At 47.4% G+C, this 26,220-nt stretch overlaps 1 protein-coding gene across 2 annotated transcripts in view; it reads right to left on the bottom strand.

The window, feature by feature from the left end:
* LOC139265766 (dedicator of cytokinesis protein 11-like) overlaps positions 1–26,220 on the bottom strand; it is a 304,412-nt gene that overhangs the window by 213,963 nt on the left and 64,229 nt on the right. For both annotated transcript variants that reach the window (XM_070883138.1, XM_070883139.1), the window contains exons 2-6: positions 24,498–24,614; positions 22,753–22,842; positions 9,211–9,293; positions 4,850–4,913; positions 3,284–3,379 (exon numbers count right to left, since the gene is read on the bottom strand). In XM_070883138.1, coding sequence (XP_070739239.1) covers positions 3,284–3,379; positions 4,850–4,913; positions 9,211–9,293; positions 22,753–22,842; positions 24,498–24,614 — 450 coding nt within the window. The remainder of the gene's footprint in view (positions 1–3,283; positions 3,380–4,849; positions 4,914–9,210; positions 9,294–22,752; positions 22,843–24,497; positions 24,615–26,220) is intronic.

Genomic DNA, 26,220 nt, shown 5'->3' with positions numbered 1-26,220 from the left:
AGCGCAATGAGAGTCGGAACAATGAATGAGTGAGGGGATGCAAGTGTTCTTGAGATGTGTATCTAAAGGTGTGACTCAAATGTCTAACGAGGTGATGTTCAGGTTATATTGGGCCTTGGCAAGGTTCAATCTTGGAGTGTTGTGTTGCGGTATTGAGGTGTTGTGTGATGGTGTCCCAATAAGGACATATAGGAAAAGGGACGTAAGGGACATTGGGGTACCCAACATAAGGGAAGCCTAGCATTTTACTGCACCTAGAAACAGACAGATTACTTAGAAAAACAAGTTTTACAAGGCCAAATGTAAAACTTGCATGAAAGATTATAGAAAAGTTAAAATGCCCCCTTGCGTTCAATAATCTAGCAACTTATTATATATGCATTTTTTAAAAACTTTTAAGTTCGACTTATTTATCTATTATTCTAATTTTGTTAATTTTCAAATTGCTGCCCGTGTGTAGAACTGTCTTTTTTATTCATTTACAGGTTGTGGGCGTCACTGGCAAGGCCGGCATTTATTGCCCATTCCTAATTGCCCTTGAGAAGATGGTGGTGAGCCGTCTTCTTAAACCGCTGCAGTCCATGTAATGAAGGTACTCCAACAGTGATGTTAGGGAGGGAGTTCCAGGATTTTGACCCAGCGATGATGAATGAATGGTGATATATTTCCAAGTCAGGATGGTGTGTGACTTGGAGGGGAATGTGGAGGTGGTGGTGTCCCCATGCGCCTGCTGCCCTTGTCCTCCTAGGTGGTAGAGGTTGTGGGTTTGGGAGGTGCTGCCGAAGAAGCCTTGGTGAGTTGCTGCAGTGCATCTTGTAGATGGTACACACTGCAGCCATGGTGCGCCGGTGGTGGAGGAAGTGAATGTTGAAGGTGGTGGATGGGGTTGAGCTTCGTGAGTGTTGCTGTGGATTAGTCACCTGTTATAGAAACCGCGTGATTTTCACTGCCATTAATTTCAGCGGAAAGGAAAGTTGGGCAGTTTCCGGAGGCAGCTGATCTGCCGAGTTCAAACAGCTGGGCAACGAGTTGAAAACCCAGCCCAACAGCCTCGGCAAAGCTGGCCAAAAATTCATCTTAAACTCACGTTACAGTTGGTATTTTAGTAGGATAGTGTACAGTAATGTAGTGGTTATGTTACTGGACAAGTAATCCTGAGTTTCAGTTTGAACAAAACCTGGAAATACAAACTGTTATCAGTAAAAGTGACCATGAAGCAGCCGGATTGTTGTAAAGACTCAACTGATTGACTCGTGTCCTTTGGGGAAGAAGACCTGCCGTCCTTACCCACTCTGGGCCTCCACATGACTCCAGTCCCACATCAATGTGGTTCACTCTTAACTCCCTTTGAAGTTGCGGATGGGCAATAAATACTGGCCTTGCCAGCGACGCCTACTTCCCAGGAATGCATAAAAATAAAATTCATGGCAATGTCACAAGAGATTTTCCTGGACTTCTTAAAAAAACACACAACTAAAGAAACATCTCAAGTATTTAATCTTTTGGCTTCAAAGTTATCCTCCTGCCTTCAGGATTCGCCATGGCCTCGCACCACCGACCCTGCCGATCTCTGCCAGCCTTGTGTGTGTGTGTGTGTGTGTGTCAGCCGCACCTGCATCTTTTATCATCAGGTTACTCCTCGTCATCCACTCCATCATTGCTGGATGCTCTTTCAGTCGCTCGGCCCTGCACTCCGCAAATCCCTCCCCCGCATCGTTGTGCTTTGCGACCTCCGTCCCTCCCGCCAGCGTCACAAAAGCCCTATTCATGGGCCGTGTCTTCAGCCTTCCACCCTAACCCTCTGCTTTCCCTTATCCCTCTTGCTCGTCTATCCCCGATCGCACTCCTTGATGTTGGTGCTTGGTGACAACATCCCATAAACAAGGAGCACTCGAGGGGCTGGATTTTCGGCTTTGATGATTTCAGGGCGGTAATGGCGGCGGGGCAGGAAAGTTAGCGCCTGGGAACAGTTTGCGCCTCAGTCAGTAACATTGGGCGGCTGGGCTCTGAGTCAGGGGGCGCAGTGCTAAGGGAGGCGTTGTACACCTCTCGTGGGGCGTTAGCCTGGGAAACTCCCGAGCTAAAGAGCCGGGCCGGGAGCGCTCCCAGAGACGCCTGGGGTGGCGCGGGTGGGGGTGGGGGTGGGGGGGGGGGAGAAGAAACCTATAATGAAAAGCCACAGAAACATTCCCAAAACATTTCCCAATGCTACCACAACACAAATCGCAAAAAAAAAAAATCGAACTTGCCTTAATAGTCCGTTACTCACTTCTCCGCTGTCGGTATCGTTGGACCGCCCGATTTCCCAGGCGGTCAGTGCAGGTACACTGCGGGGCGGACGGGTCGGGCTGAGGTTAAACCTCACGCCGGTGTCACAACCCGGGAGCGTTGCACACCGGGCGTAGCTCTTCCGGGCGGTGCTGTTTTGCGCCACCGCGAAACCCGACCCGAGGATCGCCGCGGGGCGCTGGAGGCTGACCGCCCTCCCAGAACACCTCACCCCCACCATTGCCACCGCTTCCGGGCAGAAAACGGAGTGCCGAAGACCCAATGTCCCGCCCCTATAAGTTGCCCTTCATGCATTTCGAGTTTCCATTTTTAATCGTGTACAAGCCCCAACATTTTCTACCATCCGTAAGAAAAGCAAATGATCTAACTTCACTGAACAGTCGCAGTGTTTATAAACATCAACTGCTCGCGTCAGTTTGTTCCCCGCAAGTCTCTGGGACTCCAGTGGGAGCAGTGACAATGAGAGTAATTTAGGAATGAATAAATGTCCTATCATTATAGACTTCTATAGGCCTAGTCAGTACCAGAAGGTCACACATGCCCACTGTTACACATCTTGGATGAAAGAAAAGCTGCTCATTTTTCAACGGCTAAAGTCTTTTCAATGCTTAACTGGACAATAATTGGCACACTCAATCTTAGCCCACTCCCTCCCATTAAATACTCGCTCACTCTAGATTGTCATTTCCGATTTTGAACCAGCTCAACTCTCACTGTTGCATGATGTTGTGGCTGCTGTTTTTGAAAGGCATTTGGACATAAACAATTCCATTCCTGATGTGGCAGCGAAGTTAGTCACTCGCACTACATAAAATACTGGAGTCCACTGGCAGAATCTACTCTACAGCACCAAGATGAAAACAGAAACTACATTTTATTTCCCCCCTCAGCTTAGTCAGGAGTTGATCCTGCTACACATCAGCCCCGTGGAGAGATTGAAACAATTTCCGACCGACACCACTTCTGGTATGTCACACCGCTGACACCATCTTACCCTCATTGTAACACTAATGGTGCTGTTCATGTTGGCTTTGTACAGCCACCCTTCCTTGATATTCCCTTCTTTCTGCGAGCAAATCGAAGCAACGTCCTGGAAGAAAAGCATGAAGAATAATCAAAGAGCTAGGGGCCGAAATTGGTCGACATACCACCCCCTTACCGCCGGCATACCGCCCAAAATATACCGACATACTGCTCACCAGAATATTGATCATTGACTTACCGCCGAGCGGTATGCACACTGTCCGCCATGCAGGACCACCCACAGACCGCCCAAAATGTCTGATTTTCATGGCATACCGCCGACATACCACCGGAGCTGCATACCGTCCTGGAAAAGGTGGTTTTAGACGACGGTAAGTGGGTGGGAATGGGCGCGTGCACCATTGTAGAAATCGGGAACTGTCAGCTAAAGCAGCACCTCGGAGGTGTACAGTGATTTTGCAGTGCAATATTTACTATTACTGAATAACTTAAGATAGAAAGGCATTCTCACTCTCGCCCCCTCTCCTTCGAAGACTGAGCCTCCACAGCCCTCTGGGATAGAGAACAAAGAAGTTTCTCCTCATCTCAGTCCGAAATGGCCGACCCCTTATTCTGAGACTGTGACCCCTGGTTCTAGAGCCCCCAGCCCAGAGGAAACATCCTCCTTACATCTACCCTGTCACGCCATGTAAGCATTTTGTATGTTTCAATTAGATCACCTCTCATTCTCGTGAGATGATTATTAAATACAAGGCTTACTTTGTTTGGGGAGGGAGCGGGGATGAATAGAATTGCAGACTTCAGCATAACAAAGTGACCAAGAGGTGCTTTACCCCCAGTCTCGACCTTGCAGGTTCACAGACATGGTCTTTTAAAGGTCGAACGCCTGTCCTTGGTGAAACTGCTGGGGGAAGCAAGAAATCGCGACAAGGAAGTTGTCGGGGAGGCGGCATTAATCAGGTTAAAGTCAACACACACACACACACACACACACACACACACACACACACACACACACAGTGATTTGGCCACAGGCAAGTGGTTTTAGTTGAACATGTCCACAGCATTGGCCATGAATGGGGTGCAGTAAGGAGACTCTGAGGAAGGAGAGCGAAAATAAAAGGGAAAAAAGGTCAGGTGGAAAGATCCACCTCCTTCCCTCGAAGCTCCTGATGCCCAATGTCCTTCCACTTCTCTCCAATCGACTAGCCAGTCCTGCGTCTGATTCCTTCCCACCATTCTATGTGCCCGTGTTATCTCTTGGCCCCAATGCTCTGAAGCCCTGACTGTGTGTGTCTGGTGCTCCCCACCAAGCTGTGCTCCCCAATATCCCCCACTCCAGGCCTGTTCCCCAGCCATGGGCTGCTCCAGGCTCCACTCAGCTCAGGCCCATTCCAGACAGCTTGTAAGTACGTTTACAAGTCGTTCTCACATCATGGGGAAGTAACAGGATCTTAGGATGCACTGGCTTCGTAACTGCTCAGGTTATGCAAGATCACCTCCGCTGTGTCCTTACATCACCTCCTCTCTCAATGACATGGACTCATACATTATCACAGAAAAGTAGGCCACCTACCTCATCAACATCTTCATCAACTTCAAACAGCTGTACAGGCAGCTTTTCTGGCTGATGCACTTTGCTAAAAGAAACAATAATCAAAATGCAGCATACTTGCTTTAGACATAAGCAAACATTTAAAAAACACAACAAGATTACATTGGGGAGGTAAATCCTGTTGTGAGGCACCATTCCCCTCCTTACCTCTGTTAATGTCTCTTTGTATTGAATGTAAAATTTGACCAATTGGAGGGGACCAGGGGGCACGCCTTTAAACTCTCAGAGTAGGAGTAGACTGGACATTAGGTGGTTCGCCTTTCCCTGGAGAGTAGGGAGGCTCCGGCTGGTGATGTGGGTTCTGACTCTCTGCGTGTCTTGAATGGGGTTATAAGACAGAGGCTGCATCATATCGAAGGTAAGTGTCTGTATAGATAACTCTTGCACCATGTGATCTCCTGGACTGGTTTCGATCGTCTGAGGGGGTCGGCGAGGACATTTCCAAAGTATTTTTCCCCTTACTGGCCCAGGTTTTTTACTTTGCCTCTTCCAAGAGTTTACATGCCTCAGTGGATGGGAGTGAGGAGGGGGGTGGTGGGGGAAGATAACGTGTCTAGTCATGATGCTCCGGCCATCCAGAGTGTGAGGCACGATTGATGGACCAGCTGATCTCTTGCCTTTCATTTTGACTGCATGTCACCCGTTGTTACGGATACAGAGCAAACCTCCCAAAGCAGAAGCATCAGCAAAGCCCAACATTTCTTGTTGCTGCCAATCACCAGAAGAGCAGTCTCCCGCTGACTGACCTCAGGGGGAGACGAGGTGAGACTAGTCAGCAATCAACCCCAGATCCTACGGCCTTAAAGGGATAGACCACGTTATAGGCAGCTCCACCTCAGCAGCAGAATAATACACAGTGGACCACTCCGGTTCAAAATAACAGGACATCACCCACACCAGGCTGAGCAGTGCCGTGGGTGAAGGGTTACAAATACATGCACTTCAAAATGGTTATTTTTCTGTCAGGCAAGCTGAGAATGCTGAGTAAAGTTCATTGAAGAAAACAGAAATGCTGAGAAAAGTTTGTTGAAGAACACAGAAACTTATTATAGTCAGCAGCTCCATAATCTCCAAGTGCAGTGTCCACCCACCAGGTCAGGTCCCAGGACCCGAGCATCTTTCACTTCAATGTGATTAAACTGACTGCAATTGAGCTGATCAACTGGTCCGATACTTGCTGGGGATGGGGTTCTCCAGATCAGTGTTTGTGTGCCCCCTGTTTGTTGACCTCTCTGCTAAAAGGATATAATTTTATACACCTCAACCAGTTCCAAGAGGTCCGAAGAATAAACACAGTTGGCAGTACGTCAGTAAACAAGTGACTCCTACAAGCACCTTCTCATTTTCAACCGTCACCACACTCGCGCGCCAAGCTTTCTATTGCTTGGCAACTGCTGCTGGGAGGGGCGGGGCTGGAGAGAGCGAGGCTGGGGAAGGGCGGTGCAGGGAAAGGCGGGGCTGAGTGTGGCTGGGAGACACACTAATTGAGGTTTATAAACCAACTGTCAATCTGTATTGGTTTATGTTTGGGAAAAAATAGCAATTCATGATTTCTATACCAAATCCCATGATATTTAAGAGTTTCTCTTGTCATAGAATATAGAAGTTTACATCACAGAAGGAGGCCATTTTGGCCCATCGTGTCCACGCCAGCCGACAAAGAGCTATCCAGCCTAATCCCACTTTCCAGCTCTTGTAGCCCTGTAGGTTACGGCACTTCAAGTGCACATCCAAGTACTTTTTAAAGATGGTGAGGGTTTCTGCCTCTACCACCCTTTCAGGCAGTGAGTTCCAGACCCCCACCACCCTCTGGGTGAAGACATTTCCCCTCAAATCCCCTCTAAACCTCCTACCAATTACTTTAAATCTATGCCCCTGGTTGCTGACCCCTCGGCTAAGGGAAATAGGCCCTTTCTATCAACTATATCCAGGTCCCTCATAATTTTATATACCTCAATAAGGTCTCCCGTCAGCCTCCTCTGTTCCAAAGAAAACAACCCCAGCCTATCCAATCTTTCCTCATAGTTAAAATTCTCCAGCCCAGGCAACATCCTCGTAAATCTCCTCTGTACCCTCTCCACATCCTTCCTGTAACGTGGTGACCAGAACTGCACGTAGTACTCTAGCTGTGGCCTAATTGGTGTTTTATACAGCTCAAGCATTACCTCCCTGCTCTTGTACTCTGTGCCTCGACTAATAAAGGCAAGTATTCCATATGCCTTCTTAACCACCTTATCCACCTGGCCTGCTATCTTCAGGGATCTGTGAACAAGCAAGCCAAGGTCCTTTTGTTCCTCTACACTTCAGTGTCCTATCATTTATGTGTATTCCCTTTCCTTGTTAGCCCTCCCCAAATGCATTACTTCACACTTCTCTGGATTGAATTCCATTTGCCACTGTTCTGCCCACCTGACCAGTATATGATATCTTCCTGCAGTCCGCAGCTTTCTTCTTCACTATCAACCACACAGCCTATTTTAGTATCATCTGCAAACTTCTTAATCATACTCCCAACATTCAAGTCTAAATCATTGATGTATACCTCAAAAAGCAAGGGACCCAGCACTGAGCCCTGCGGAACCCCACTGGATACAGCCTTCCAGTCACAAAAACACCCATCAACCATTACCCTTTGCTTCCGGTCTCCGAGCCAATTTTTGATCCAACTCGCCACTTTGCCCTGGATCCCATGAGCTTTTACTTTTGTGAACAGTCTGCCATGTGGGACCTTATCAAAAGCCTTGCTAAAATCCATGTAGACTACATCATACGCACTACCCTCATCGGCCGTCCTGGTTACCTCCTCAAAAAATTCTATTTAGTTAGTCAGACACGATCTTCCCTTAACAATTCCATGCTAATTGTCCATGATTAATCCGTGTCTTTCTAAATGAAGATTTATCCTGTCCCTCAGAATTTTCTCCAATAATTTTCCCAGGTTAGGCTGACTGGTCTGCAATTACTCGGTCTATCCCTTTCTCACTTATGATTGATGAGACTGTGTGATTGGCATTAATAAATACCTATTTTCTTAAAAGCATTACTAAAATATTCTTTACATGCAGCACTTTTGTTTATTAATATGAAGTATTATTATATTTTAGATGGGGCACCCGTAATTGCTAATCCATGTGAAAAGGGGTCTTTCAACAAAAAGGTTTGAGAACCACTGCCCGAGGTCACAAAGGCAGAGCATTGCATTGTGGGAACACCTTCACCACAGGGGATGCAGTGACTCAGACAGAAGGCCCACCGCGATGGACAATAAATGATGGCGTTGCCATGACGCCCGCATTCGAGAATGATGAGACATCCAAGGGCGAGAAAGTGCGCAGTCAATTTACCCGGGAAACACTGAGGCCTTAATTCACACCACCTCTACTTCTCTGAACACAACTTTCCTTGCCGTGTGCTTTTTTTTTCCCCCAAAAGGTTAGATGAAATATATTAAACTCTACATGATTAAACACCCCATCAAAATCTCCTAAGGTTCATTTAATTCTTCCCTATGAACTGCTTATATTTGGGGCTCGCCCGGGAGTTATCGACAGTTAAGGAGAGGAACTGCGCTGCTGCTCACGTGGTTACAGGGTAGAGAGAGAGCGAGCGTGAGAGAGCGCGCGTGCGAGAGAACAGAGAGAGCGCGTGCGAGAGAACAGAGAGAGCGCGTGCGAGAGAACAGAGAGAGCGCGTGCGAGAGAACAGAGAGAGCGCGTGCGAGAGAACAGCGAGAGCGCGTGCGAGAGAACAGCGAGAGCGCGTGTGAGAGAACAGAGAGCGCGTGCGAGAGAACAGAGAGCGCGTGCGAGAGCGGGCGAGCAAGCGAGCGTGAAAGAGCGAGCGCAAGAGAGCGAGCGCAAGAGCAAGAGCGCGGAGAGCGGAAATGCGCGAGAGCGGAGAGCGGAAATGCGCGAGAGCAAGAGAGCGCAGAGCGAGCGTGAGAGAGCGAGCAAGAGAGAGCGAGAGCGAGAGCGAGTGTGAGAAAGGCAGAGAGAAAAAGACAGAGCGCGGGACGAGAGAGAGAGAGAATGAGTATGTGTATATATATACATGCAGACACATGCATACATACATGCACACATATATATATCGCAAGCTGCTGAGACTAAAAGACCATGCAGATCTATTTACTATTGACCCACCAGTGAGGCAGCTGCACTAAACACCTTTTCTAAAGCTCCAGGCCCACGGATTTCAAACAGGGTAAAGAGTACAGAAGAAGCAATTACAAACAGGACTCCAAGGGGCAGATTGCTGGTGCTCGGGGCTGTAGTTTGGACACCCCGAGAGCGCTGAACCACAAACTGAAGTAAAAGCCTTACCTTGGCAGGGATCTGAAATCCCCTGCATAACCTTCGTATTTGTAGTTTACAAGGTGCCAGTCTGAATTGTAGGTCCTGATGCACTGTAAATAAATGACCACACACCAGCATAAGATCAGTACTTATACCATGCAGCAAATACAACATACAATCATGGCACAGGGGGAGACCATTCGGCCTATCGAGTCTGTGCCGGCTCTATCGAAGAGCAATCCCGATAGTCCCACTCCCCGGCTCTTTCCCCATATCCCTGCAATTTTTTCTCATTCAAATATTTATCCAATTCCCTTTTGAAGGCTACTATTGAACCTGTATCCTATCAGGCAGTGCTGTCAAAATCCTAACCAATCGTTGCTTGAAAGATTTTCCTCATGTCGCCTCTGGCAAAAGAACCAATCACCTTAAATCTGTGCCCTCTAGTGATCGACCCTTCAGCCAATGGAAACAATCTCTCTTTATTTACTGTGTCATGTATGTATGCTTGGGGTTACTAGCCACCAGGTGGCGTGCCTGTCGGAGGTCATTGGACTGTATGCACATGTGTGCAGCCCAGGTATAAAAGGCAAGCCATCATGTAATGTAATCACTTTGGGCCTTAATAAAGCAGAGCCAGGTTTGTAACTGTTAGTTTACAGTATTCAGTCTGTCGAGTTATTACATACATAACATACTCTCTCTAAACCCTTCATGATTTTAAACACCTCGATCAAATCTCCTCTTAGTCTTCTAAAACATGGCACCTTCGATAGTACGGCATTCCCTCAGTCCTGCACTGGAGTGTCAATCTGGGATACATATTCAAATGATGCAATGGGGCTTGAACCCACAACCTTTTGGAGAGATATAGACAGCAATGTCCTCCACGGGCCAATGTAAGGACAATTGCTCATGAAAATGATCTGGATTTTATTATAGTGGGCTCAAGACCAAAATTTGCAGTGGACAGAAATCTGGAGAGAGTTGTTAATCGCGAACAGGTCCATTAACAACTTCAGGAGATCGTTGCCAGATAAGTAGGCTGGACAGATCGATGTCAGGTGAGATTTAAAAGGCAAAACATTTTGGGAGGAAATATGTACAAAATGATAAAACTTCCAAAGGAGAAGCGCCGAGGTTCAAAACGTGACAAGTTGGTAAAATGTAGCTATCGGGGACCTTCGATTTTATAAATCGGAGCAGAGTACAAAGTTGTAATGGTAATGCTGAATCACCAAATCTTCGGTTGGGCTGCAGTTAAAATGGTGAGCATTGGGAATGATGTGGAGGATGTCAGAGCCACAAGGAGGCTATAGTAGAGATTCACACTTGGAACAAGAGGCTTTCGTGATAGAAACATAGAAATTTACAACGCAGAAGGAGGCCATTTCGGCCCATCGTGTCCACACCGGCTGACAAAGAGCTGCACGGCCCTCGGTCAGCAGCCCTGAAGGTTATATATAAACCTACAAGCAATGAACAATGGCGGAAAGGCAAAGAGCACCCAGTCTGTCACGTATGTAGACCATGTATACGAACTGTATAGTCACATAAGGTGTGCCACCAGAGGGCACTGCGGTGGGAGACCTTAGGGTCACCTGCATAGGTGTGCAGAGTCCAGTATAAAAGGCTGCCCACCATGCTTGTGCTTCAATCTGGAGTTAAAATAAATGGGATTAAGGTCACAACAGCTCAATTACAATACTCGACCTTGTGGAATCATTCATAAGAGTATTAAAGACATAACAACTGGCGACGAGATTACGAACTTTCACGCAAAAATGACTAACGTTGGTGCATTAGAAAAATTCTCAGAGGGTGAAGATTGGGAAGCCTTTACGGAGCGGCTCGACCAATATTTCATAGCAAACGACCTGGTAGGCGATGATCCGGCCACGCTGGCAAATAAGCGCAGAGCTATTCTGTTGACCAGTTGTGCATCCGCGGTCTACGGCCTCGTCAGGGACTTGCTTGCACCAGAGAAAATAATGACCAAGTCATACGACGAGCTGAAAGTGCTAATTCGGGACCAACTCAAACCGAAGGAGAACATGTATGTAGCACACAAATTACTGACTCCACACGGTCTGGTGTTGATCTAACTACTGTGACCTTCGTCCTTTATTGAACAGCTCCAGAGTGACTCTCAGGTGTGGTGGTCAGCCTTTTATACTGCCTCTTGCAGGTACTTTCAGGTCTCTCACCACAGCACCCTCTGTGGTGTACCATTGTGCTTATTATACATTTAAGGTACCAGGACGATACACACATCAATACATAACATCTCACTTCCCCCCCACCAGGACGCAGGATGATACACACATCGATACACAACATCTCACGTCCCCCCCAGTCCCAAAGCCGTTGCCGGGGATCTCGGCCTTGTTTGTCCAACGGAAGGCAGGTATGCATAGACAGTGCGTTTGTATGGTACATGTTATCTGGTACAGATGTTGCGTCAACGGGTTGCGGGTACACTGAGCAGTTACATTAAATAGTTATTAAATCCCAGCTCCTCTGGGTGAGGTGCAGTGACATGGTAACAGATCCCTGATTTCCTTATTAGCTCTCATCATTAATTGTACTTCATATCCATTATTTTACACAAACACAGTGACCATTCAGCATTAAAATATTAATTCTTATTATAAATCCGTCATCTCACATTAACATAGCTCATTTTAGACTCGCTCTTGCCTTACAAAAGTCACTTTGTGGGGACCACCACGTGGTAAGGCCCTTTTAAGACTCCCGGGTGCAGTTCCTTTTTAAGGCGCCATCTAGGATTCCACGAGGCTTCTCCTTGGGCGCCGCCATCTTTGATGCCCTGGACATGAGGCCGCCGCCATCTTGCTCTCCGCCGCCACAGCCTCCGCTCCCACCGCACTTGCCACCTCTCCTGCAGCCGTCGTCGTCATCGCTTCTCCGGCGGCCACCGTAGCCGCCTCCCCTACAGCTGTCGCACTTGCCACCTCCCCTGCGGCCTCCGTAGCAGCCTCCTCTGCGGCCGTCGTGGTCGCCAACCTCCAGCTGCTCCCGCCGCCCGACTCCCCCTCTGCGTGGGCCCCTCCGATCCGCCGACCATCCTGGATCCCTCGCTCTCCTCCCCCCCCCCTCCCCTCCAGCTTGCCTGTGGGGGCTAAGGCTGCAGGATCTCTATGACTTGAGGTCTGCGGCTGAGGCTTGCTCTGCTTGCCTGTGGGTGGATTGAGGCTGCAGCTCCAGCTCGGTCGGCGCTGCTCTCTGGGAACCTGGGGCACGGCAGCACCCCGGGGAGCAGCAGCCTGTGGAGTGGTGAAGTCTTCCCAGCTCCCACGGACCGTCCCCATCCACCTCCGGCCGAGGAGTGTCGGCCCATCGCCTGCAACGACCCACAAAGGTAAAGCGTGCGTCTCGTCCCCATGGGATACCTGCACCTCCGCTCTGCTAAGAACAGGTATCAGTTCCCTGGTGTAGGTACGCAGCTTTGCCGTGACCGGGACCAGCTTGAGTCGTGCAGCTGGGTTAATCCACAGCTATTCAAAAGTTCTCTGACTCATCAATGACGGACCCGAGCCCGTGTCCACTTCCATACTCACAGGGACTCCGTTGATTTTTACTTCCATTATCACTGGGGGCGAATCGTCGGTGCACGTATACAGTCCAAGCACCTCATCTTTTTCTACCTGCTCCTCGCTGAATAGTGGATCATCCCCCATCTCCTCAGCCACACGGTGAGTCAGATTTCTTTTACACATACGCTGAAGGTGGCCTTTAACGTGGCAGGTATTGCACGTGTACTCTGCAAACCTGCACCGGTGAGCCCCATGGCTTCCTCCACAGCGCCAGCATGGTACTGCTTGATTGGGCTCCTCAGCGGACTCTGAGTTCCAGGACCCCGAGGTCCGTGCTCTCTGCCCCGGGCAGAGCCACGTTCTGCAGTTTTGTCCGTGGTGGGCGCTATCCTGTGGACAGTGCCTGCCGGGTTCGAGACTGTGTGGATCATTTGCTTGGTGCTGCAAGTCGGGGTCATATATGCCCGGCTGATGGTGATGGCCTTTGTCAGGGTGACGGTGGGTTCCGTGGCTAGCAGCTTGTGGAAGAGGCCCTCTTGGCTAATCCCCATAACGAAAATGTCCCGCAACGCCTCGTCAAGGTGTGCCCCAAAATCACACGGCGCCGCGAGTCTCCTGAGGTCCGCAGCATATTTGGTGACATCCTGGCCCTCAGATCAGCAGTGATGGTAAAATTTGTATCTGGCCGTGAGGATGCTCTCCTTTGGTTTCAACTGGTCACGAATGAGTTCAGTCAGCTCATCGTTTGACTTGTCCCTGGCGCTCCCGGGTGCCAGCAAATCCCTGACGAGACAGTAAATCTCATCTCCACAACTGGAGAGCAATAGCGCCTTACGCTTCTCTCTCTCTGCGTTCATGTCCTCCATCAGGTCGTTTGCTGTGAAATAGTACTCGAGCCTTTCCGTAAAGGCCTCCCAATCATTGCCCACGGTAAAATCCTTTAGCGAGCCCAGAGTAGCCATGGTTGTGTGGAGTTCGTCCACTTCCTTGTCACCAATGTGGTGTATGTAGCACACAAATCACTGACTCCATACTGTCTGGTGTTGATCTAACTGCTGTGACCTTCGTCCTTTATTGACTCTCAGGTGTGGTGGGTCAGCCTTTTATACTGCCTCTTGCAGGTACTTTCAGGTCTCCCACCACAGCGCCCTCTGTTGTGTACCAGTGTGCTTATATTACATTTAAGGTACCAGGTTGATACATACATCAATACATAACACTCACGGCCAGGCATCAATTTTATAGACACCGCCACAATGAGGGCCAGGAAATCGCGAAGTACGTTGCCGACCTCAGGAGGCTAGCAGGACCGTGTGAATTCGGCGCATCCCTCGCCGATGCGTTGGGAAACGTCTTCATAATTGGCATCGGTCATGAGGCCCTTCTTCATAGGTTACTGTCTGCCGAAACCACCGTCACTCTATAGAAGGCCATCAGCATCAGCCAGGCGTTCATGACCTCAAGCTGCAGCTCCAAGCAGATGATCACTCACTCTCAGGACTCAAACCTGGCAAGTACTGGAAATAGAATGGCATCTTTCACAGGCAGAACTGTTGAACGTGAATCTGCCCAGGGCAGAGCGTACAGTCCTCCGAGTCCTTTAACTCAGAGTCCGCCGAGGGGTGCAAATGTAAGTCGAGTAGCACCATGCTGGCGTTGCAGAGATAATCACAGGGCTCATCAGTGTCAGTTCAGAGACTATGTGTGCAAAGGCTGCAGCACAAAGGGACACCTCCAACGAATGTGCAAAAGAGCTGTGACTCACCACATGGAAGAGGAGTCAGTCGATGGCTGTGAATCCAGCACGGATTACGAGGAGATGGCTAGAGAGGCAGCTCAGTCCCAGGTCAAAGTGTATGGAGTATATACCTGCACCACAGATTGTCCTCCAGTGATAATGGGAGTCGAGATAAATGGCGTTCCAGTCTTCATGGAAGTGGACACGGGGGTGAGTCAGTCAGTAATGAGCCAGGAAGCCTTTGAGGCGCTATGGAACGATCAAGCTGAATGACTCAAGCTGGTCCCGGTTCAGGCAAAGCTGCGCACCTACACCAAGGAACTGATGTCAGTTGTTGGTAGTGCAGATTAAGTGTATCCCATGATGGTGTAGTGCACAATTTACCATTGTGGATTGTTTCAGGTGATGGACCAACGCTACTTGGAAGAAGATGGATGGAGAAGATTCATTGGAACTGGGAAGACTTCATCTCTCCAGCAATTGACGTCTTCCATGTTCAGAGGCAGAGCAAGCCCCCACCTTCGGTTGGATCAGGCACCGGAGAGCAGATCCACGCAGCCCTCGAGGCACAGACCGCTCATCACGGCTGCATGGCGATGATCAGGCTGAGACAAACTAAACGCACCTTCCCGGTTTCAGTGGCAGGACTCCTGGGGAGGAAGATCGGATCCTTCCCAGCTTCAGTGGCAGAATCCCTGGGAAAGAAGATCGCGGCAGTTGACATCACGGACAGGGAAAAGATGGTGTCCAAACCACGACGTGCAGCGCTAATGGAGTAACGACATGTGGTTCCACGCAAGGAAGACGATTGGGGTAAAAGTAGTAAAGCCATTTTAAAGGAGGCCAGCAACCCGCCATTTTTGAATGAACTGCTTGAAATTGGTAACTAATGTAAAAGTCCAGCTGTAACGAGCAAAATGTTGTTGAGCGATGTCGGGTGCAAACTGCAATCAGCCAATGTAGCGGGCGAACACCTAACGGTCGTATACACGTCCAGCAGGTTACCCAATGCTGTAGCCTACGTCTCCGAGACCAGAACGACGTATCATAAAGCTGACAGAAGTAGACAAGCTGCAGAGTAAACGATCCACGGAGTGCAGAGGCACCAGTAGCGATACCCTGCCTCAGATCAGTCTAACATTGCAGGCACCCGATGGCATGAACCGCCACGGGCCAGAAACAGTAAACTGCACCTATGCTCGCAGTCGGCTACAGTCACCCGGGTGGAAAAGGTGCAGCCCACAAACCCACTCGCCATCACGGCAATGCCCAAGAGCGAAGGGTCACCCAAACGGGACTGGGACCAGCCAGGATCCCAAACAAGAGAGTGCTCACAACGGTGCCCTCAAGGAAAGCGAGTCAGCAGTCCCCTGCGAACTGCTAGACAAAACGAGGCAGCCCCACTGTCGCTTAGACTAAATGTCACTCGCTCAGACCGCTTCCCAGGGAACAGCAACGACACTGTGCAAACGAAAAGGACAGGGAGGTCACAGATACATCAGCTGTCTATGGGCCTGCCCGACACTAGGAGTAACGACAAGAACCCTGAGCTCCGGCAACTCGAGTAAAATGAGCTCACCTCGCCCACAGACCCACTGGCATGGGGCACTGAGCCGCCACCAGACAACCCGGATCTCATCTGACCATGCTGGAACTAGACTGTCCTTGTGTACCTGTACTGAGATACCTGTACTGATCATGTAAATGTATCACACACAAAGAAACGCAACTGTAATCCACCCAACAAATGTACCAAGATGTAAATATAAAACCAATGTGATGAACTTGAATGCAACTTGCATATAACGGGCCATTAGCCTGATGTGTGTGTGTGTGTGTGTGTGTGTGTGTGTGTGTGTGTGTGTGTGTGTGGGGTGGGGGGGGGGGGGGGGGGAGAATGGAATAGTCATGGACTCACAACCAGAAACCACGGGGACCTCCACTGGCAACAAATCTCAATACTAACTCACCCAAACTAGAAGTGACCCTCCAATGGTCAACCAGGAAGAGCAAAGCCCAGGTCACCGTACGAGTCAATTTGCATTAAAGGCTGGGGTGGGGCGGGGGGGGGGGGGGAAAGTGATGCCATGTATGTAGACCATGTATACTAACTGTATAGTCAGATAAGGTGTGCCACTAGAGGGCATTGCGGTGGGAGACCTGAGACTCACCTACATGGTGTGCAGGACCCAGTATAAAAGGCTGCCCACCATGCTTGTGCCTCACTCTGAAGTTACAATAAATGGGACCAAGGTCACAACAGTTCAACAGTACAATACTAGACCTCGTGGAGTCATTCATAAGAGTATTAAAGACATAACACAGCCCAACCAGTCCACCTCACACAACTGCGACACCCCTTATACTGAAACCTTCTACATTCCACCCCAACCGGAGCCATGTGATCTCCTGGGAGAGGCAAAAACCAGATAAAAACCCAGGCCAATTTAGGGAGATGAGGAGAGACTAGAGAAATTGAGAAATACGAGAAAGTTAAGAGATGTAACCGAGCTGTTCAATATTATGAGGGGTTTTGATGAGGTATATTTGGATGTAGCATCCATCAAAGCTTCTGAAAAGAAAGTGGATAATTGTCTTGAAAAAGTCAGATTTAAAATGGAGATGGGGAAAGGGTGTTTAAGTCTCGCTGACTGTGAGCAAGGCACTGCACCCAATGCACTTTTCTGATGCAATCATACCGCACAGAAGGCCATTCGGCCTTTCGTGTCTGCACCACCTCACTGAATGAGCTCGCCAATTCATCCTTCTCTTTCCCCACAGCCCTGCATTTGTTTTCTTTTCAAGTATGTATCCAATTCTCTTCTTCTGTAAATATTAAACATAAATATCTTAACTCGAACAGATTTAGAGGTTGATTTAGCAGCGTGTTGAGAATTAAAGGCAGAAAACCCACAAAAAAACCAAGCGTCTCAAATATTTACTTCCTTCTTTCTGCACCAAGGTATTCCAGGTTATGCTGAATGCAATTAGAATCTACAATTATCACGGTCATCAAACCTGCCTCGCCCAAGCAATCACGCTCGAAATAGCATCTGATCTTTTCAGACTTTCGTTAAGACAGGCCCTCATCGTTCTGACCATCACTTCAAAGATTTATTCACTCTTACAGCTGCTTATGTTAGTAGTCCACCTTGGCTCAGTGGCAGCCCTCTTGCCTCCGAGTCGAAGGTGGTGGGTTCAAGGCCCCCTCCAGTGACTTGAACACAAAATGCAGGCCAGCACTCCAGCGCAGTACTGAGAGGGCCTTCCTATCCACTCTATCTTGGCCCCTCATAAGAAGCAAATTATTTATTTCTTAGTATCCAGTAATGGATCAGAAGAGATTTTAATTAAATTGTAGAATCTGAGTAGATAACCAGATATCAAAAAGACCTTGAAAGTGCTAAACACCCATACTGCCCCTCATCATACTCAGCAACCAGTGGACACAGGAAATGGCCTGATGATGTCTCCTCAGGAAGTTAATATTCTGCATGACTACAAACTTAAATAGAGAAATGCACATTATATTAAATATAGAAAGATAGAGTATATATATCCGGGAGGAGTGTGATAAACAAGCCAAAGGTGGGCAGAGGAAATGTTACAGGGACACCCTCAAAGCCTCCCTGATAAAGTGCAACATCCCCACTGACACCTGGGAATCCCTGGCCAAAGACTGCCCTAAGTGGAGGAAGAGCATCTGGGAGGGCGCTGAGCACCTCAAGTCTCAACGCCGAGAGCATGCAGAAATCAAGCGCAGGCAGCGGAAAGAACGTGCGGCAAACCTGTCCCACCCACCCCTTCCCTCAATGACGATCTGTCCCACCTGTGACAGGGACTGTGGTTCTCGTATTGGACTGTTCAGCCACCTAAGGACTCATTTTTAGAGTGGAAGCAAGTCTTACTCGATTCCGAGGGACTGCCTATGATGATATGCTTTATACTAAGCTTGCATCATACTGAGTTACAGGGTATCTAGAATTTATTTTCAAATTCTGTTATAAAACAGAAACTCTATTTTAACAGTCATAGGAAGGGATGCTAGCAGAAAGAGTTCTATTTTCATTCGTACAATGCAACAGGTTTTCTTGGGTTACAAGAACTTGGAATTCCATTTCCCCAATTGAAAATCTAAATATTACCAAAGAATGTGTAATGCATGCTGTGTTAGCTGTGGCTCAGTGGGTAGCACACTCATCTCTGAGTCAGAAGGTTGTGGGTTCAAGTCCCACTCCAGAGACTTGTGCACATAAATCCAGTCGGACACTCCCAGTGCAGTGCTGAGGGAGCGCTGCACAGTCAGAGGTGCTGCCTTTTGGATGAGACGTTAAACCGAGGCCCCGTCTGCTCCCTCACAAAAGACCATAACCCAGGCGGACATTCCCAGTGCAGTGCTGAGGGAGAGCGGCACTGTCGGAGGTGCTGCCTTTCGGATGAGAGTCTCACTGTCTCACAAAGGACCCGAGCCACCATTAATTCCTCAACCAGTCAAACAAAGCGAGATTAGCAATTCATCGATCTTAGTTGCCATTTGTGGGATCTTTCTATGCTTAAATTAGCCATCTCACTTGCCTGCAAAAGAGGCAGAATATGAAATCACGATACAAATGCAATTCTTTTGTTCGCCTTTGGCTGCATCGCACTTCATCGTTCATGAGGTACCTGGTCACTTCCTCCCCATCTCTTCCGAAGGCACCATCTCAAATTCTGAAGCTGCTGTCACACGCCCCATGTACCTTGCCCCAATGACTGTTCTTTATCTCCTAGTCTATTCACCTCTCCAAGAGAGCAGGGGGAAAAGGGCAACATGGAACCCGATCATGTCCTCACCAACTCCCACACACAATCATGTTGCAGCAAGAGTTAATGGACTGTAAGCAAGTGCAGGAACCCTAACTCATCGTTTCCCTCTCTAGCCCAAAGACACCAGTTCTAGTTTTTTCACCATATAGCATTTCTAACCACAGCGTGACCTCAACTGTTGTCACAACTGTTTCCTCACGTCATCGGAGGAGGTTGCGCAATATCAGTTATTCAGCAAACATTTTTCAACGGCAGCGAAGCAGCAAATGATATAAATATGTGGGCGACACAGGGCAAGACAGAGTGGCTGTGCTCAACACAGAGTGAAAGAAACAGACATCTCTGTCATTTCAATTTCACATTGGCATGATTTACTAACTCTTCTGTGTCATTGATAGTTAGCATCACCACCACCAATCAGTTTAATAGGTAGCACCAATGCCTGATATTCAGCCCTTCCGACTCACCCAGATAGGCCCATTATTTTGACCTGTTGCAATAAGCACAGCCAGAAGCCGGACACATTACACACACTTTGTGTCAAGGATCGCAGCTCAAGCTGAAACAATCCCTAATATTACAATAACCTGAGACAAAATGAGTTGGCATTTGGAAAAGTATGGGCTAATAAATAAAAGCCAGCATGAATTTGTTAAAGGCAAATCGTGTTTGACGAACTTAATTGAGTTGTTTGATGAATTAATGGAGAGGGTTGATGAGGGTAATGCGATTGATGTATATATGGACTTTCAAAAGACATTTGACAAAGTACCACATAATAGCAAAATTGAAGCCTATGGGATAAAGGGACAGTGGCAGCATGAATACAAAACTGGCTGAGGGACAGGAAGCAGAGAATAATGGTGAACGGTTGTTTATCAGACTGGAGGGAAGTATAGAGTGGTGTTCCTCAGGGGTCGGTACTGGGACCACTGCTCTTTTTTATATAAATTTTGACTTGGACGAGCATCTAGTGCATAATTTCAAAGTTTGGAGATGATACGAAACTTGGAAATATAGTAAACAATGAGGAGGAGAGTACAGACTTCAGGAGGACTTAGACAGACTAGTAAAATGGGCAGACATATGGCAGATGAAATTTAACAGCGTTAAGTGATCCTGGGCTTTATTCATAGAGGAATAGAGTACAAAAGCAAGGAAGTTAAGCTCAACCCTTATAAAAACACTGGTTTGGCCTCAACAGGAGTATTGTGCTCAATTCTGGGCACCGCACCTTTGGAAGAATGTCATGGCTTTGGAGAGGATGCAGAGGAGATTTACTGGAACGGTACCAGGGATGAGGGGTTTCAGTTATGAGGAGAGACTGGAGAAGCTGGGGTTGTTTTCCTTTGAGCAGAGAAGATCAAGAGGAGATTTGATAGAGGTGTTCAAAATCAAGAATGCTTTTAATAGAGTAAATAACAAGAAGCTTTTTCCACTGGCAGAAAGGTCGGTAACCAGAGGACACAGATTTATGATGATTGGCAAAAGAACCAGAGGCGACATGAGGAAACTTGTTTTTACACAGCGAGTTGTTGCGATCTGGAATGCACTGCCTGAAAGGGTGATGGAAACAGATTCAATAGTAACCTTCCAAAGAGAATTGTATAAGTACTTAAGTATAACAAATTTGCTGGGCTACGGGGAAAGAGCAGGAGAGTGGGACAAGTTGGTTAGCTCTACCAAAGAGATGTCATAGGTGCGATGGGCCGAATGGCCTTCTTCTGTGCTGTATGACTCTGTGATTCCTGTGATTCAGTAATAAAAATACTCCCCTCTCTGTGTGATGAATACAAGTTGCATCATCATAGGCGGTCCCTCGAACGAGGATGACTTGCTTCTACAAGAGTTTACAGATGTTTCAATGAAGGACCCGATGTTCCAGTCCTGAACTCCATTTGAGGGGGTGGAAGATGCCTGTGCGTGGATTTTTTTAAATGTGTGGTGACCGTTGCACATCAGCCACCACACGGGCCTGATAGAGCTAGGCCTTTATCCAGTGGCAACGGTTAACCAGGACGACTGGGGACCTGCTCTGCTGCACGGACCTAGTGTGCACACATATCGCAGTGTGGGAAGGCCCGTGCTGTCTCTGGACCCTCGGCTCTTCTGGGCCCCATACCCTCATTCGCCGCATCTCCGCCCACGATGTTCCAGGGCCCTGTACTCCAGCTCTATTTATAGCCCGACCTGTGGTGGTGTTCTCACACAGGTCAGGGTGGCCCACTATGTTGCAAGCCCTGGTGCAGTATACTGGAACAGCAATACCTTGCCCGTTAGAGTTACTTTGAAAGATTACCCTGGTAAATACATTCTCTACCATTCACTTCAAGATGGAAGGTTTGAGAACCTTCGTTGGCAGTGAGCCCAGGTCCAGCATTCAGAGCTTGTGGGCCCATTGCTGCCCTTTTCCTGTTTTAGTCTCTGGCAGGCTCGATTTTTTTCCACACAATGTGTTTACTGACTGCATTTATTGTGCTACCTCTGCCAGCCAATAACTTGCTGTGCTTTCACTCAATTTGCTTCCCGCCCACAGTCATTACTGCTAAATGAAAGGTGCAACTCAAGGTCCCATCCACTGGCTTAACCATTCACTCCCTCCACCACCGGCGCACCGTGGCTGCAGTGTGTACCATCTACAAGATGCAGTGCAGCAATTCAACAAGACTTCTTCGGCAGCACCTCCCAAACCTGCGACCTCTACTATCTGAAGGACAAGGGTAGCAGGCACATGGGAACACCATCACCTCCACGTTCCCCTCCTGACTTGAAAGTGTATCGTCATTCCTGCATCATCGCTGGATCAGAATCCTGGAACTCCCTCCCTAACAGCACTGTGGGAACACCTTCACCACACAGACTGCAGCGGTTCAAGGCAGCGGCTCATCACCACCTTCTCTAGGGCAGTTAGGGATGGGCAATAAATGCTGTCCTCGTCAGCGATGTCCACATCCCAAGAATGAAGAAAGAAAAACTCATCAAGTTTTTGAGTTTGAAAAAGGAGGAAGACTCAGTTAAACATCCAAGGGGAAAGATTTCTCGGTGTTATAATTTTTTTTTAATTGTTAAAAACATTTTTTACACCACTTTTATGATTCCTGTACAAATTGCAGCAAGTAAGTAGTCATGTTTTTCCACGTTTGCAGTCCTGAATCGAGCTCATTCAGAACTAGTACTGCTTAGCTAGGCTACTCTGCAGTTCCAATTTGAAACAAGTGTTTATAAACATGCAACACCAACTTGCATTTATATAGCGTCTTCAACATAGTAAAACGTCCCAAGGCATTTCACGTGGGTGTAATCAAAGAAGAATCGTCACCGAGCCAATGTAGGAGACATTAGGACAGGTCATCAAATGCTTGGTCAAAGAGATAGGCTTTAAGGAGCATCTTAAAGTAGGAGAGAGAGGTGCAAAGGTTTGGGGAGGAAATTTCAGAGCAAGTGTTAATAAACATGCATTTATTGTACCTCTTTAACCAGCAGACTTTGTGCCAGTTTTTCAGCATCTGATGGCAGGGTGGAGTGCACGGTTCTCCTCTGGCGTGGAATTGTAGAAATCTATTCAGGAAAAGAATGATACTGTATTCAGAAACTATTATGTGAGAGAAATATACATATTCTTTCTGGATGGTGAAGGTTTGGATTAGCTGCATAACTGGATCTCAATGACACATCAGGGTCATTTATCAAATTTAGTGCATAGTAACTTTGCCCATCGCCCACAAAACCCATTATAGAACATTGTGTTCTGAAGGAGGCCATTCAGCCCACCATCCCTGTGCAGGCTCCCTGAAGTGCTATCCCAATTGGTCCATTCGCATGCTCTTTTAAATTGACCTTTTTTCAAATATTTATTAATTTTCTTTTTGTAAAACTCCATGGCGTCACCTTTCCCTATCTCTGCAACCACTGGCAAATCGACATGCCAGCCCCTGCCATCCACTCAGGCCTTCCTCCTCCCTCCGCTTCAGTTTTGCTGGTAGAGCGTTCACCCCATTGTCTGCAATCCCCTGTCTAACTCCCTCCGCCTCCTTTATAAGTTCCATCAAACCCATGCCTTTGGTCTCCTCCCCTAATTCTCAGTTGTCACCTCTCTGAAAACTACTTTGGGCTATTTTATTATGCTAAAGACACAAGTTTTTTCTTCTCTAAATTGCAATGAACCGTTTATTTTTCTTCCTCCAATGTTTTCCCTTCACCTCCTGAAGGTTTCCCATGTAAACATAACATAAGAACATAAGAAATAGGAGCAGGAGTAGGCCATTTGGCCCCTCGAGCCTGCACTGCCATTCAGTAAGATCATGGCTGGTCTGATCATGGACTCAGCTCCACTTCCCTGCCCGCTCCCCATAACCCTTTACTCCCTTATCGCTCAAAGATCTGTCCATCTCCGTCTTAAATATATTCAATGACCCAGCTTCCACAGCTTCTGGGACAGAGAATTGTACAGATTTACAACCCTCAGAAGAAATTCCTCCTCATCGCAGTGTTAAATGGGCAGCCTCTTATTCGAAAACCATGTCCCCTCGTTTTAATTGCCCCTATGAGTGGAAATATCCTCTCTGCATCCACCTTGTTGAGCCCCCTCATTACCTTATAAGTTTCAATAAGATCAACTCTCATTCTCCTGAACTCCAATGTGTATAGACTCAACCTACTCAACCTATCCTCATAAGTCATGTTGGGTTAGGGTTCATCAAGCATAAATCTCCTTTAACTATAGAAGATTGAGGGGTGATCTCTTCGAGGTGTTTAAAATGTTGAAAGGATTCGATAGAGTAGATACAGAGAAATAATTTCCCCTGGTGAGGGAATCAAGAACAAGGGGACATAATCTTAAAATTAGTGCCAAGTAGTACAGGAGGAAATCAGCAAGTACTTTTTCATACAAAGGGTACTGGAAATCTGGAACTCTCTCCCCAAAAGGCTATGGATGCTGGGACAATTAGAACATTCAACATTGAGATTGACAGATTTTTATTCGGTAAGGGTATCCAGGGATATGGAACAAAGGCAGGAAAAGTGAGTTGAAATACAGATCAGCCGTGAACAGACACGAGGGTTTGAATGGCTTGTCTCTGTTCCTAATGTTCCTGTGTTCCAACCCCTCTCTCCTCCAGTGCCTCACCCATGACTATCCCAAATGGAGAAAACCCGGAAGCACTGTTAAAATTTTGGCACAACACGCGAGCCGCTTAAATGAGCTTACTTACCGAGACCTCGTCCAATGGGAATTGCAGAAGGTCCCGCAGAGCATCACTTTGAATCTGTGCTTTCCGTTGCACAATGACATTCTCGTAATCCAATGGCTCGACAATTTTAGTTTTTTCCTGCAAAGAGACAAAGGTGAACGGTTCAATGAAGGCAATCCAACCACCACAAGGACACAGATTGTGTGCGTTGCTTCACTGTGAGATATTAGAAAAGGACCTCTGAACAGCCAACCACCAGCAATCATAAGGAGCAGTTAATATGGTTTCAGAAAGACTGAGTCATGGCGTACAGATCTGCTGGAATTCTTTGAGAAGGCAACTAAGTTAATGAAAGAAATCTGATGGGAGGTATGATGGTGTAGGCCTTTAATTAAAGGTATAGGCAAGTAAATAAGGAAGCTAATTAAGGTGGTCAACAAGCATAGGACTAGAGAATAAAATTCACAAGCCTCGAGCCAGGTTGGCCATGAGTAAGACCATTATTCCCCAACAATATATTGCACAAGAGGAACAGACTCCTGGAGAAGGAGGCTGATTCAAGGTCACCTTTACAGATGATGACATGGCACTGACCCACTGTATCTTTATTCACCCAGCACATTATTAATTATTTAAAAGTTATACTCGACTGTAATCAGTTGATTCCGATACAGACCAGTGCTAACTTTATTTTGTTTTGGTCAGCCCTTACACTGATGTGAAGTACAACACTACAGGTGCTGGATTCCCATTTGACGGAGTGCCTCAGAAGTTAGACCTGTCCTTAAGATGCACGGGTGGTGGGTTTCTATGGCAACGTACTGGAATTACTGGCATGGCCTCACACTGCACAGACTAGCCCCTCCCCTGTGCAACCCCCTTTAAAAAAAAAATCACACCTGAGAAATGAATTACAAAGCAATTAATGATGGGTGGGTGGGCAGTGCTGTGGGTTAAGCACATTGTGCTTTCGCCCCTGGATCCTGGGTTCAAATCCTGCCCATGCTGATGAATGAAGATCTCTTTGCTCTTCTGGCTCTTAAGTGTCCTCTGTTAAATGAGTTTGGGCCATCTCAACCCAAACCTTGTGGCCATAGGTCTACAGTGCAAAAATGCCCTCTAACTTGCGAAAAGGTTAGCAGGCCTGCTCAGCGGCCGGAATGATGGTAGTTAATGGTATTGGGAAGGTCACGCTGGTTCAGTTGAGGGATTGATTCTATGGTTAGGATGGAATAGCGGGACTTTTTGCTCTGCCAAGCTCTGTGCTGTACCTGAACTGGGAGAGCTGCATTGCTCTCATTGGGTACCTGCAAGTGCTCTGTTTGCGAGTATTAATATCTATTGGACTAGAATTTCACCAGACTGTCGTTATTTGACAAACAACGCCATTTTACTGAAAAAATAAGAAAAATTTCGCCTTTTTATTTTAAAATGGGATATGTTTGGCCAAAAAATAACCCCGTCATTAAAAATCTGAGGAATCGTGTTGTAAAGCGGCGTCCTCTCCAACTTTACCGTGGGGCCGATATCGCAAAAAATGCAGGGACAAAAAACACCAAAGATATTTTTCAAAAATAAAAAAATTAAAATTGAGGAAACATTCACAAAAGCATAAACAGAATCGCTGAAAAAAAATGTTTTTTTTTTTTTAAATTCAATTTACCTTTTTTGTAGGTTTTCTTACTTACCGATATTCTTGAAGCTGCAACACAAGATTTTTCAAAACACTGTTTTGCAAAGCAAG

The sequence above is a fragment of the Pristiophorus japonicus genome, chromosome 6 (assembly GCF_044704955.1).
Source record: "Pristiophorus japonicus isolate sPriJap1 chromosome 6, sPriJap1.hap1, whole genome shotgun sequence".
Classification (NCBI taxonomy): domain Eukaryota; kingdom Metazoa; phylum Chordata; class Chondrichthyes; family Pristiophoridae; genus Pristiophorus; species Pristiophorus japonicus.
Note: the sequence above shows the minus strand (reverse complement) of the source record. Positions and strands in the feature narration are given on the sequence as shown.